General features: G+C 41.5%; 1 protein-coding gene across 10 annotated transcripts in view; it reads left to right on the top strand.

Moving 5' to 3' along the window:
* The window catches only part of DST (dystonin), a 783,726-nt gene that overhangs the window by 440,457 nt on the left and 327,646 nt on the right, over positions 1–15,623 (top strand). For all 10 annotated transcript variants that reach the window (XM_082250079.1, XM_082250078.1, XM_082250081.1 and 7 more), the window contains 6 exons: positions 652–806; positions 1,290–1,416; positions 4,938–5,121; positions 8,731–8,888; positions 11,305–11,483; positions 12,834–12,972. In XM_082250079.1, the coding sequence (XP_082106205.1) occupies positions 652–806; positions 1,290–1,416; positions 4,938–5,121; positions 8,731–8,888; positions 11,305–11,483; positions 12,834–12,972 (942 nt within the window). The remainder of the gene's footprint in view (positions 1–651; positions 807–1,289; positions 1,417–4,937; positions 5,122–8,730; positions 8,889–11,304; positions 11,484–12,833; positions 12,973–15,623) is intronic.

Here is a 15,623-nt window from a genome sequence, read left to right as displayed (position 1 = left end):
ACAGGAACTAATTAACCTACTAGCATGCAGGGGTTGACTGGCAACTTTCGGCCTAGGGGGCAAGTACAAACCAGAGGCCAATGGTGCAGCGACTCAGCCCTCCTCCCACTCTCCTTCTTCCTGGCCTCCTCCTGACCCCCATTCCAGGCTGAAGCTCTGCTTCAGGTACTCTCTACTCACTGACCGAATCCTGGTTCCTAACCTTGCCACTGGGGAGTTGGGGGGAGCTAGCACAGCTCAGTCAGGGCTGGCCGGGAGAGTCTCATCCATGCTGGGGGGAGGCTTGTGCTCTGTCCCTGTCTTCTTCCCGCACTCAGTAAGTCAGCGGTGTGGACTTTTTACTTCTCTTCACCAGGAATCCTTGGCATGTCTGTGGCAGAAGCAGTGCAGCCTTTTTACAGAGTGGCCCGAGGGGCAATTGCCCCCCTGGCCCAGTCATACCCTACTAACATGCCTTTAGAGTGTGAGAGAAAACCAACACAGACCGAGGAGAACATGCAGACTCCGTGCAGGTAGTGCTGTGGCTGGGGTTTGAACCGACAACCCTAGTGCTGCCAGGTGGAAGTGCCAATCACTTAGCCACTGTGCTGTTAGTGAAAAACAATAGCAATCAATCAATGAAATATATAAAGTCTTCTTTTTTATGTCTAGATTACTATCTACAAAGATGATGAATGTGTAATGGGCAGCAATTCACATCGGGCAAAGTGGAAAGTGATCAGTCCAACTGGCAATGAAGCTATGGTCCCTTCTGTGTGCTTTACCGTGCCAGCACCAAACAAAGAGGCGATAGATGCTGCAAACAGGTAGATGCTACTATACATAATATAATATGTTAGCAGTTAGTTATGCAATGTCTCGCATTGGAGAACTTAAAACTGCTTACCTTGACAGACTCCCAAACACGTACAGACCTCAGTGTTTGTGGGGACTCAATTTGGTATTATTTTTGCATAATCACTGCCTTAAATTGTGCGTTTTAGATGAATAACCTGTTGTCAGACAGATATATGTTGTGTGTTGCAAACTAACCCAATGGCTAGTAACTAATGGAAATAAGCAGAATGGTATATGTGTACCTACATGCTATACAGTGACACATGCTTGTACAAATATTGTTTCAGCACTTGGAGTTTCTATTACATGCATACAAATATCAAAGATGACTGTGAACAGCTTATGAATCAGCTGCTTACATGCTAACTTTACAATCTGTAAATTGTTAAACCTGTGACTGCCCATATGACCTTTGGAAGATCTGATCAGTTCTATTATTTTTTTTACTTCAGGATTGAACAAACCTATCAGAGTGTCCTATCCCTGTGGCATGAATCTCACATAAACATGAAGAGCATGGTGTCCTGGCATTACCTAATGAGTGAAATTGAGGCTATCCGGGCCAGCAAGGTTTCTTCAGTAAGCTCCACCCTCTACAGAATCAAAATTTGACATTGAGAGGCTAATTTACTAAACGAGTTGAGAATCTTTATTAACAAATTTATCTGAATATTAACTTCAGTTATCACATCATCTGAAAAGCAAATTCTTGTTCACTTTGAATACCCAACCATTTTCTGACACTTTTCACGTGATTGGATAATTTAAGTAATTATTCACACAAATGTTTGAGTGAAGATTTTACTCTGTTTTAGTAAATCGGCCTTATTATATGCTTGGTCTTGTGGATAAGTTGGTGTGTGCATGTGTGGGAATGTATATACGTATTAAATTAGCCTTTTCATGACAGAAGGTAAAACAAATCCTAATGCCTGAAATTTGGCATGTGTAAAACTGTGCATATCATTACAACTACGTTGTGTATTCAGGAGAAATATAACTTTTTTTTTTATAAGATAAATTGGGCTTTTGTTTGGTGGTAAATGATAATGGGTAGTCCCTGATTTTTTTATTAGGAAAAGAAAACTGACACAAAATTATAAAAAAAAAAAAAAATAATAATAATAATAATAATACATTTTATATTAAGCTATATATTCCTTGCTATTACCAGAACAGACTACCAGAGAACAATCCAAAATAAGTTCTCCTGCTCCTGACGATCAGAACGATACCACATATGTGTATGTAATTTGTTGCTAGTACAAACTGTAGGGCCCAGAAACAATAGTGGCCATTTTGCTTTTTTTTTTTTATTCTACCTGGGGTACACACTATAAGAACAATTTTGTATTGGGACAAATTGTTTGACCTTCGCATAGTGTGTACACAACATTTGACATTTCCCATCCACCAAAACGGAAAAAAAAAAAGGACGAACTCCAAAATTTTTGTCATCCGTCAACAGCACAAACGGTTTTCTGTAAATGTGTATGTTTTTTGGACAAGAAAAATCCGATACGAAAAATTGTGCATGATCAGAAGTTGCTTACAACCCGGAAGAATATCAGAATAAACATAAATTGAATCATCAATTTAATTTAATCATATCATATCCCTAATTGTATCTGTAATATCAACTGATCAGTGGTAAACCGCTCCTCCCCCCCTTTCCATTTATTTATATATATATATATATATATATATATATATATATACAGGGCTCAAGTCCTGCGGGAATGCATGGGAACAGCGTTCCTGTACTTTTTCTACAGCAGGAACGCCATTCCCGTTAGCAGCTGCGTCCCCGAAACGATCCCAGCGCCACCTCCTGCTCTGGGATGGCGGGTCGGTAAGCCCAGTTTGCAAGTTCCCGACCCGACATTCCCGAGCACAGTGTTCGGAAAGCCGCGATAAACCAGCTCACAGCTGAGCTGTCATAATGGAGCAGATGCCTCCTGTGTAGTTCCGGCTCCGTCCTGACAGTCTGAGTCACAAGCAGAGTGATATCTAATGGACAGGCGGCATGCATTTGATACCACTCCGCCTATGACTCAGCCTGTCAGGACTGACCAAAAGAGGAAGCATCGGCTCTGCACCATTGTTCATGAGTATTACCCATACCAATACCAGCCAGCAATACCCACACCAATACCAGCCAGCAATACCCACATCAATACCAGCCAGAAATACCCACAGCAGTACCAGCCAGCAATACCCACAACAGTACCAGCCAGCAATACCTACACCAATACCAGCCAGCAATACCCACAGCAGTACCAGCCAACAATACCCACAGCAATACCAGCCAGCAATACCCACAGCAGTACCAGCCAGCAATACCCACAGCAGTACCAGCCAGCAATACCCTCAGCAGTACCAGCCAGCAGTACCCACAGCAGTACCAGTCAGCAATACACACAGTAGTACCCCCCCCCCCAGGAATACCCACACCAATACCAGCCAGCAATACCCACAGCAGTACCAACCAGCAATACCCACAACAGTACCAGCCAACAATACCCACAGCAGTACCAGCCAGCAATACCCTCAGCAGTACCAGCCAGCAGTACCAGTCAACAGTACCCACCAGCAATACCCACGACAGTACAAGCCAGCAATACCCACAGCAGTTCCAGCCAGCATTACCCAAAGCAGTACCAGCCAGCAGTACCCGCCAGCAGTGCCAGCCAGCAGTAGCCACCACCAGTACCCACCAGCAGTACTCACCAATAGTACCAGTCAGCAGTAGCCTCCACCAGTACCCACCACCAGTACCAGCCAGCAGTACCCGCCAGCAGTGCCAGTCAGCAGTACCCACCAGCAGTACAAGCCAACAGTACCCACCAGCATTTCCTGCCAGCAGTACCAGCCAGCATTACCCACTAGCAGTACCGGCCAGCAGTACCAGTCAGCAGTACCCAACAGCAGTACCAGCCAGTATTTCCTACCAGCAGTACCAACCAGCAGTACCTACCAGCATTTCCTGCCAACAGTACCCACCAGCGGTATCCACCAGCAGTACCAGCCAGCAGTACCAGCCCTGGAGGACATCCAGTTAGCAGCCACCAGACATACCCACCTGGGGGACAGCAGCAGCCAGCGATACCAGCAGGAACCCAATTCAATCCACTAAAAAAAACAGATGGGGATTGGTCCCCTTCTGTCTGGGCAGATCAGATTGGAGTGCCCATAGAGTAAAGCGGGCTATGTCCGTGTCTGCTCTGCATATGCTGACACGGACCTGTCATCTGATCTGCCCCCTCCACTCATTGTGGGCCGTGACCGGTTACCCTCACTCCTCAAAAGGTATATATACACAAACACACACTTTTTAATTTTTGAGGTGGGGGTGGTAATCTTGGGTGAGTTCCCACACTTCTTTTCCCAGGACTTGATCCCTGTATATATATATATATATATATATATATATATACATATACATATATATCCCTTTCTGTGTTTTTTTGTTTTACATATATATATATATATATATATACATATATTTTAGATTTCGGGTCTGATTTTCTTTCAGTGTATGTGGATCCTAACTGCCACTGATACTAATTTAAAAAATTTTTTTTTTAAAATCCTACCTAAAATACACTGACCCTGACCATGATCTTTGACCTGACCATGATCTTTGACCCTAACCCTTGCCCCTACCTAGATCAAATTGTGATCTAGATATTTTTCCTATATTTTTATTACTCTTTTTGTTTTACACACACTTTCTAATACAGTGTATCTTTTACATGATTCAAGAGTAGAAAAAAAAATTACAGGGGTGTACCCATCACTGTGATAGCCAATCAAAGGCTATCACAGCCAGCATTGAGGTTATTTGTATGTGGGCCTCATGTTTCCCGATCATGTGTATGGGACCCAAGGCTCTTAGTGATAGCCCAGTCTTTGTGCTGCGAGTGAGCTGTGCAGCACGCTTCCAGCACAAACACATATATATGTACACAGTCAACAGGAAGGGGGTAAAAAAAGCTTAACTTGATACCTTTGATGATTCCTTATGGTCAATTTGAAAGCTTTTCTGTGTCATGTGTCTAGTTTTAAGATTAATTATATATTTTTACTTCACATTGCAGATTAAAACCTTGCTGCCTGGAGAGCATCAGCAAGTAATGGGCAATCTGAAAACCCGTTTTGAAGAATTTTTGGAAGACAGCCAGGAGTCGAAGATGTTCTCTGTCTCTGACATATCCCAGCTAGAGAGGGAAGTGAATGTCTGCAAAATGTACTATGAGGAGCTGCTGAAATCTGCAGAAAGAGGTGAACACAGATACATAAATACCAGCAATCTAACTGACCATTGCTCTAATGTAGCAGTGACATACTCTAGAAAAAATTGTGTTTATTTCTACAACTACATTTTGAGATGTCTCAATGAATTACACAACATATTGGGCATGTCCCAGTGAGATTGAATAACAGGTCCCAGTATTTCATATCATCATATAGGTTGCAGGGTAACTTGGCTTTTGTATGTATTATGTTCCAACTTCAGCCTGCCTTATATATGTTTGCTCATTGTATTCTCTTAATCAGTACTGAGAATAGCTTGTAAAAGACTTAGTATGTCTGTGTTTTTGTTTCAGTCCACCCTTACTCCTCTGGTAAGTTTATTTAAAAATTAGAGCGAATACAAAAAAAAGAAAAGGCTTTTATTGAAGAACTGTATCCAAAACTAAACCACTTAAGCCCCAGGCCTGTTTTTCACATTCGGTGTTTACAAGTTAAAATCATTTTTTTTTGCTAGAAAACTACTTAAAACCCCCAATATTATAAATATTTTTTCTCAGAAAACCCAGAGAATAAAATGGAGATTATTGCAATATATTTTTATCACACCGTATTTGCGCAGCGGTCTTTCAAACGCAATTTTTTTTTAAAAAATTCACTTTTTTAAATTAAAAAATAGGAATCCAGTAAATTTAGCCCACTTTTTTCCATAATGTGAAAGATAATGTTACGCAGAGTAAATAGATACCCAACATGTCATGCTTCAAAATTGCACACGCTCACGGAATGGCGACAAACTTTGGTACTTAAAAATCCCATAGGTGACACTTTAAACATTTCTACAGGTTACCATCTTAGAGTTACAGAGGAGGTCTAGGGCTCAAATTATTGCTCTCACTCTAACGATCGTGGCGATACCTCACATGTGTGGTTTGAACACCGTTTACATATGTGGGCGGGGTTTCCCTATGCGTTCGCTTCTGCACGTGAGCTAACGGGGACAGGGCACTTTAATTTTTTTTTTTTTTGCTATTTATTTTATTTATGATTTTTTATTTTTACACCGTTTGAAAAAAAAAAAATGGATCATTTTTATTCCTATGTAAACATTCCTTGTAATAGAAATAGGCGCGACAGGACCTTTTTTTTGTGAGATCTGGGGTCAAAAAGTCCTCAGATCTCACAGGTACACTAAAAGATGAAAAAAAAAAATGAAAAACAAAATTGGGCCTTTAAACCGGTTGCTAGGCAAAGACGTTTGCTGTCGCTCCAGTCCCCCAAGATCATAGAGTCGAGCGAGGGCAAGCTTGCCCTCACTCGACATCCTGTCTGTGAGGATCCGGGACCGAATCGTGTTCCCCGCTGCCGGCGGGTCCTGGTAAGCGGGGAAAAGTACCGGGACGCGGTGGGAGGGGGGGCACCTCTTCCGCCGCCCCAGAAGGGTGATCCGCGGCGAATCCGCAGCTGGGACCACGCATCTTGGAAAGCCGACCGCCTGCAGTTTAAAAAGATACCAGTGTTATGGCAGCTATCTGCTGCCATAACACCGGTATTTAGGTTTAAACTGCCGACATATATAGTCGTTGGGTGGTCATTAAGTGGTTAAGTGTCCCGATATGGAGAGCTCCTTCACCAGGAGTGAATTATTTCAAATTCCTGAGAGCCAAAAGAAGCTACACATCTAGGGGTTGATTTACTAAAACTGGAGAGTGTTAAATCTGGTGCAGCTGAGCATAGAAACCAATGGGCTTCCATTTTTTTTTGTCAAAGCCAAACTGAACAAGCTGAAGTTAGAAGCTGATTGATTACCATGCAGAGTTGCGCTAGATTATGTACTCTTCGGTTTTGGTAAATCAACCCCATAGTGACTACCACTGACACTCAGATGTGCTCAGCATTGTGAGCAGTGTGAGAAAGGGATAACAAATGGGTTCATGGATACAGATCTTCTGAATAAACAGGACAATAACCTGTTCCTGTCAAAAATCATTTGAGCAAAGCCCTTGTTTTGGAAGGTGTGATTATTAGATATTAGAGATATTTTAGATATATGTGGCTTACTTTACTAAAGACAAATAGGCTGTTCAGTTTGAAAAGTGAATTTTCACCACCTTCACAAGGCTAAGAGAAAATTCACTTGCATTAGCCTTTAGAAAATCAACCTCAGAGGTATTTGGCACATTACACATAGTATGTGCTGTAGAAATGTAGATGTTTGCGCTTGCAGTATATCACTTTTTAAATTCCAGGAAAAAGTGTTAATACATTTAAACAAAATTGTTATCCTGCCTAATTACTTGCATATTTTTTTTATTTGTTTAAGAGCACATCATAAAAAGGTAGTGATAACTTGTGCATTGGTTCCTGATACATGCTGTACTGCTTTTAGAACAACTATAAACTAGATACCAATACTTACCGTATATACTCGAGTATAAGCCGACCCGAATATAAGCCGAGACCCCTACTTTTGCCACAAAAAAGTGGGAAAACTTATTGACTCGAGTATAAGCCTTGGGTGGGAAATGCTGCAGCTACTGGACCACCACGAGACACAAAACAGGGGCTGCGTGCATGGTACAGGAGATGGCGCAGGTCATAGTACAGGCATTGCACAGGTCATGGTAAGGGCATGGCACAGGTCAGGGCACAGGTGATGGTGCAGGCATGGCACAGGTCATGGTAAGGGCATGGCACAGGTCAGGGCACAGGTGATGGTACAGGCATGGCACAGGTGAAGGTATAGGCATGGCACAGGTCATGGTAAGGGCATGGCACAGGTCAGGGCACAGGTGATGGTACAGGCATGGCACAGGTGAAGGTATAGGCATGACACAGGTCATGGTACATGCATGTTACAGGTCATGGTACAGGCATGGCACAGGTCATGGTACAGGCATGGCACAGGTCATGGTACAGGCATGGTATAGGCATGGCACAGGTGATGGTATAGGCATAGTACAGGTGATGGTATAGGCATGGCACAGTAAGTACAGGCATGGCACAGTATGTACAGGCATGGCACAGTATGTATAGGCATGGCACAGTAGGTATAGGCATGGCACAGTAATTACAGGCATGGCACAGTATGTACAGGCATGGCACAGTATGTATAGGCATGGCACAGTAGGTATAGGCATGGCACAGTAGGTATAGGCATGGCACAGGAGATGCAGTGCTGCGGGCATGGTACAGGAGAATGTCCTGTACCATGCCCGCAGCACTGCATGAGGAAATGCAGGGGCTGCGGAGGCATCTCACTTACCTGTCGGTGAGGCGCCGTCTTCGATTTAAAAATCGCGCCACCCGGCGCCGCCATACGTCACCGCAAATGCGCCACCGATGCTCGGGAAAAGCTGAACACGTTCGGCTATTTCCGGGCATGCGGCACATGCGCAGTGACACGTCGGCGCCGAGCGGCGCCATTTTTAAAAAGACACTCCAGTCAGTGACTCGAGTATAAGCCGAGGGGTGCATTTTCAGCATGAAAAAACATGCTGAAAAACTCGGCTTATACTCGAGTATATACGGTAGCTATATCCATGTGCATATTTTTATTGATAATATTAGAATAAATTAGTTTGGTGCCAAGTGCCAGTGTTAACATGGTAAATAACTGTAACATCTTTCATTTAATAGAGGAGCAAGAAGAATCTATTTACAACCTTTACACTTCTGAGATTCGCAACTTTCGACTTAGGTTGGAGAGCATTGAGGAACGTCTCATTCGACAAATCAGAACTCCATTGGACAGGGATGATCTTCATGAAAGTGCACTGAGGATTTCTGAACAGGAGGTATGGCAGGGCTCATTAATGTATATGTTGAAGAGACATGACATGGCAGCACTGCGATATTCTAAAGAAGGTGCTGAAATATTTCAGCAGTCATTCAGTAATCAGTGAACTTAAATTTGGGAATCTATGTGGAAATTAGGATTACCTGGGGTCACTTCATCTTTAAACATTGATATGGTCAGCAATACTGAGCATATCATTAACATGTCCAGATATAGTTGTGGCCCACTAAGTATTTGTAACCAAGTAAATCCATATTGATCATGTGGGCTTCATAAAAGTTTAGATGAAGTTTAGCTTGTATTACCATTTACCAATCATATTGAATATTGGTCGTATTACTTTATAACCACTTCCTAACTCCAACACTGTACTTTAGTGCAATACAAATTGAACTTGTACCAGAAATTGGAATTCCACACGCTAGGCACAACATTTTCACAAACAATCATTCTTTGAGAAAGCAATGTGCCTAGCGCAAAATCTGTCAGAACAGAACTTGTTCCTGCTGGCTATTTTAATAAAAGAAAAATATTATTTTGCATGTCAGTGTTAATTACAGCCTTTAGTCTGTTGGGATACGTCTCTACTAACTTTGCACATTTAGACTTTGCACTATTTGCCCACTCTTCTTTGCAGAACTGCTCAAGTTCAGTTAAATTTGATAGTGACCGTTTGTGGACTGCAGTCTTTAAGTCATTCCACAGATTTTCAATGGGGTTTAAGTCTGGGCTCTGACTAGGTCATGCAAGGACATTCACCTTTTTCTTTTTCAGCCACAACAGCTGCCATTTTTTACTGTGAGCTTTAGGTCATTGCCATGTTGGAAGGTAAACCTTCTTCCCATTGAAAACTTTCTGACAGAGGGCAGCAGATTTTCCTCAAGAATTTGACAGTATTTTGCCCCATTCATTTTTTCCTTCTCTCCTGACAAGCGCACCAGTCCCTGCTGCAGAGAAGCACCCCCATAACAGGATACTACCACCTCCATGCTTTACTGTAGGAATGGTGTTATTTGGATGATGAGCTGTATTGAATTCCCGCCAGACATATCGTTTGGCGTTGAGGCTAAATAATTCAATTTTAGTCTCATCTGACCATAACATCTTTTTCCATGTGTCCTCAGAATCTTCATGGTGCATTTTGGCAAAGCTCAGTCGGCACTGCATGGGGCCTTTCTTGAGAAGTGGCTTTTTTTTGCAGCCCTCCCATACAAGCCACATTTGTGGAGAATTTGTGATGTCGTTCTCACATGCACACTACTCTTTGCCTTAAATTCCCGCAATTGCTTCAGACTTGCTGTAGCCTCTCTGCCCAGTTTCCTCCTTGCTCTTTCATCCAGTTTGGACTGATGCCCTGATCCAGGGAGGGTCTGTGCTGTACCAAATACCTTCCACTTCTTCATAATAGACTTCACTGTGCTTCTAGGCATTGATAAAGCCTTCAAAAATGTGTTTGTATCTATCTTCTGACCTGTCAAGCAAAAGGACAGCCGGCAAATCTTCCAGTTCTTTATTATCATACCTCAGTGAGTAAAATATACAAGGTGGCTAACGCATTTCGGCGTTGAGCCTTGGTCACGTGGTATCTTCTGACTTGTGCCTGTCAGCAACTTTATCCAGGAGATCTTTTGATAGTGCCTTGCCACCCATAGTTGATTGTTTGCTTCAGTTGCACTACCAGGGACTGAAATACTCCAGCAAATCTTTTTTCATGCTGAGCTAATCAAAATGACCACAGCTGGTCACAGTTGACAGTCAAATGGCAATGGGTGCCATTGAGAAGGTGATTAGCTGCACCTGATTGAGTTTACAAGTCATTTTTAGAAGGGGGGTGATCTTTTTTCCAACTCAATGATTCAGTTTTTGTTGTTTTGTTTGTTTTTTTCTGACATGTTGGTGTTATAACTTACTTGGATGTTATAAGTGACACTAAGTAAATACAGCTGGATACAACAAAAATTGTGTCTGTCTTAATTTCAGTCTGCAAAGCAACACAATGTGATTATTTTAAGGGAGGGTGATTCTTTTCTATAGCCAGTTAACACAAATGACTTCATAACAAAGATATTTGGAAAGTGTGTGTAGGCTTTTTATCACAGCTTTTCTGAGGAGATGGCTGGAATGTGTATGAAGCACAATCCTATTCACTATAATTCATAACTGATAATGTACCATGAAGGATGATGGAAATTCTAAGGCCTACAAAGGGAATTTGAACATGGACTGTTCTAGTTGCTATTTCCACCAAATAATCATCAGAATTACAAATAGTAACCAGGAACTATGTTATTAAAAGGCTTTTTAATATGGTTTTAAGATTTATTTTTATTATCACTATCACAGCATTACGTATTACATTAATTGAAAGTTATATAGAGGAGAGTATTAAAATAGTTTTCTTTTTGTCTCTACAGAAAGTAAAGAAGGAGTTGGATCATCTGAAAGTAGATTTATCAGCAATTTCAGAGAAATGTGAGGAGTTCTTTAGCCAAGCTGCTGCCTCTCCATCGATCAAAGCTTTACAAGGAGAACTGAATGCAGTTATCCAGTATATGAACACGCTGTATTCTATGTCTTCCATCTACCTGGAAAAGTATGTAACTTGGTTTAAATTTATACAACGCCATGCTGTTTATTTAGGATTTAGGTAGTTGGCTTTCAAATTGTTGTGATCAGGAAAGATCCTTGTTAGTTTCTGTAATTTTCTGTACTTGACCTTTCCTGTTGTGGAGAGCGGTGAGTACCATCAAGCATGCTGGGTAGGGTAATTTTTTTATGACAGAAAATAAAGACAACAGATTTACATTTATTAGTGATCTGAACATATCCCCATGGCTTTTTTTTCTGAGCAATAATACGCCTAGTACACACAATGAGATTATTGGACAAATGATTGTCCATTTTTTTTTTCATGCCCAGTCTCCATATCAAAAATGAACAGGTTACCAAAGTATTAAAATGATCATAGGACAGAATAAAAGTTCGGAAGTGATGTAATGTATTTGTATTATATGTTTTGGGAAGATAACTGTACTGATTAAACGAAAATCGTACGATCTGGCATCGTACGAGAAAAAATGTTGTGTTTGTCCCATCAGAAATTTTCGGATGCAAGCTGAGTAGTATTGATCAAATTATCGTACAATCGCGTCAAAAGCGGTATTTTTTGTATGATATTCTGATTGTGTGCACGGGGCTTAAAGTGGAGTTCCACCCAACAGTGGAAGCTCTGCTTATCTGACTCCTTCCACCCTCCAGTGCCGTATTTGGCACCTTTCGGGGGTAGCGGGTACCTGTTTTTGACAGGTACCTGTCCCCACTTCCGGGAGATCGTGCCACGCAGCGATCACTCAGAAGTTCGGCGCCCCCTCCTCCTTCCTCTGCCGCCGGGCTGTCCAGAAAGCGCAGCGTGCTTCGCGCATACGCAATAGGGAACCGGCTGTGAAGCTGCAAGGCTTCACTTCTGGTTTCCCTTACAGACAATGGTGGCAGTAGCACCTGAGAGCCGATGGAAACATTGACTGGGGTGCCGACATTGCTGAATTCCAGGACAGGTAAGTGTTTAAGTCTGCCAAAAATATTAAACCCAACTGACTTGTTAGATTTATAAGATAAAACAAGTCCCACAAGTATTATAGTCCCTTAATTGCACCTAAAATTTGCAGGACCAGTCAGGGATCTTATAATGATATGCACACTTTCAGCGCTATGAGCTAGCTACGTAGGAAAGTGTTGAAATCTCAGGATAGAGACCACTGTTTATTGTTGATAACATAATTAATTTGCAATTGTACAATATGGCATATTATTGTGTCCAGAGAAACTATAGAACATTTTTACTGTTAGAGCCAACTAAAAAGCACAAATTAAAACCAAAGAAAGTAATGTGAAATAAGATAGAGAAATGAAAATATTAATGTTTGTTTCTGCTTTCTTAACCTAGATTAAAGACAATAAATCTGGTGCTAAAGAACACACAAGGAGCTGAGACTCTGGTGAAGACGTATGAAACCAAACTATGTGAAGAGGACGTGATTACAGCTGATAAAGCTGCAATTGATAGACTGATTGCCACTCTAAAGGTAAGCAGTATCTTCCTCATATACTGAGACAAAGGTAGACACTCATTATTTGGGCAATATGGTGTTTGTATACCAACCTGCTCTGTGAATTATTACAAAGCACCATACAGTGCTTATTTATTATGCAGTGTATAGGACAAAGCTGAAGATGTTATCCACTTGCCTACTGTACACTTTCCCCCCTTCCTGCCCAGGCTAATTTTCAGCTTTCAGTGCTTTCACACTTTTTTTTTTTTTTATAAATCTGTTTATTGATTTTAGTACATACAACAAATCATAACTTACACATTTCACATAGAATAATAACAAGAACGAAAAAGAAAGGAAAAAAAAAAAAAAAACCTTTCTTCCTTCCCCCATGCATAATCATCATAAAGATGCTCCTTATGTTACTTCTACTGGGATTTCCTGACCCCTACTCGCTGCCTAGCTTCTTCCAGAAATGAAGGAGGTATATCCAAACCCCTATGCGGCTGTACCAGGAGCGGCCAACCACCCTGACCATATTTTGTCATATTTCCTCAGAAAGCCCCTGTGTGCATAGGTTTCTTTATGAAATGGTAAATTATTATTGACTAGACCTTTCTAAAAGGAAACCGTGGACGGAGCCCTTCTCTTCCAATATAGCATGATGGCCTTGTGGGCATAAAACAAAAGAAGACTATTACTTTTTCAGCTCTTGTATGTAACAAGGCAGTCACTAGACCCAATAAACAGATTTCAATGGTCCTAGGAATAGAGATTGTTGTATGTACATTAAGTACCGCCAAAACTTCCTCCCAATAAATAATGATCTTAGGACATGACCTAAAAAATATGTGTAAAATTCCCCTCAAGGTCTCCACCTCGCCAACATTCCGAAGACCGTGATGGATTCATCCGCTGTAATCTAGCAGCAGTAACATAAGCCCTATGCATTTTTTTTATACTGAATTTGCTAGTCATGCAGGGAGACTAAACATTTAAATAGTAAATCCCAGATTTTATCCCAGTCCTCCGGGCCCAACCTTGACACGTCCCTCTCCCACTTAGCTCATAATTTATCTAGCGGAGGTAATGCATCCATTGCTAAATGAGCATAAATCCGTGACATGCGCTTTTTACTACAATCCAAACTAAGCAAACACTTCAACTTAGACTTCTCTTATTGCAAAGATGCGTTCAAAAATTAACTTTTGAAAGCATGAGCAAATTGCCTATAATAGAAATAATAAGTGGGTGGGATCCTAAACTCCTCAGAAAGTTAAACAAAGGACTTCAAAAAGCCCTGAGAAACTACCTGAGAAAGAGACTTGACCTTGTATTTAGTCCAAATCACAGGGTCCGGTATCTTAAAGAAGTGAGGTAGGGTGGGATTTTTCCACACTTTGAATGACAATTGCGTGGTCCTGCAACACTGTACCCAAATAAAATTTTTATAATTTTGTTTTCACAAATAGAGCTTTCTTTTGGTGGTGTTTAATCACTGCTGGGTTTTTTATTTTTTACTAAAAAAAAAATACCTGAAAATTAAAAAAAAAAAAACTAAAAAAAAAATACCTGAAAATTAAAAAAAAGTTTTAATGAGTTTTGTAAAGAAAGTAATTCTTCTCATTCACTGATGTGCGCTAATGAGGCGGCACTGATGGGCTGCACTGATAGGCTGCACTGATGAGGGGGTAGTTATGGGCACTCATGAGGAGACACTGAAGGACAGTGATTAGCTGACACTGATAAAGGGACATTAATATGTCGCACTGATAGGTGGCACTGGTGGGCACTGATAGGTGGTACTGATGGGCACTAATAGGTGGCACTGGTGGGCACTGATAGGCAGCACTGATGGGTGGCACTAATGGGCACTGATGGTAGATATTGATGGGCAGCACATGGGCAGCACTGATGAGCAGACACTGATGGGCACTGACTGGCATCACTAATGGGCACTGATTGAAGTCACTGATGGGCACTTATTGTTGTCACTGATGGGCACTGATTGGTGCCACTGGTGTGCACTGATTGGTGTCACTGATGGGTAATGCTGGGGCTTTAGTGTAATCAGGGCACTAATTACTTGTACTGGTCATCCTTTCGAGGAGATGCTGTTGGTCAGCTCTCATCGCCACAAACCCTGACAGTGTGGGGCAGGGAGCGCCGATAAATGGCACCTCCGCGTTTACATGTGACCAGCTGTGATTGGATACAGCCGATCACATGGGTAACGGCTGTTCTAGGGCGCCGTCATATGATGTCATCCCAGAAGGAGACTACTTACCAAATCAATTGAAGCGCACTGTGGAAGTGTCACATTCCAATCAGTGGACAACAACTGGTTGTACCACTGTCTATCAAGTACATTTTTATAATCAGATCCTCTGTTTATTTTTGTCATTTATGTCTAAAGAAACACTGCTTTAATATGCCACAATTTAAGTGGTGAATATGTTATGATGTAATACAAAGAAAACAATTTTTGTACTTGTAAGAAAGTGTTTATTTCTCTATGTGTGGTTGCTGACAAAGTCCCATTAGAGGTGTAAAAATGCAATAATACTTACCAAATCAGTTCTGACAATCCAAACCCACTCCTACCAGGGAGAATGCCCTCCAAATTTGTGTCTAATCACTGCTTCTGAGTAACCTTCTGAAAGCATTAATATAAAGACTTGTTG

Source organism: Pelophylax lessonae (genome assembly GCF_965119305.1).
Source record: "Pelophylax lessonae genome assembly, chromosome: 3".
In the NCBI taxonomy this organism is placed as follows: Eukaryota; Metazoa; Chordata; class Amphibia; order Anura; family Ranidae; genus Pelophylax; species Pelophylax lessonae.
This window is presented reverse-complemented; position numbering and strand designations above follow the sequence as displayed.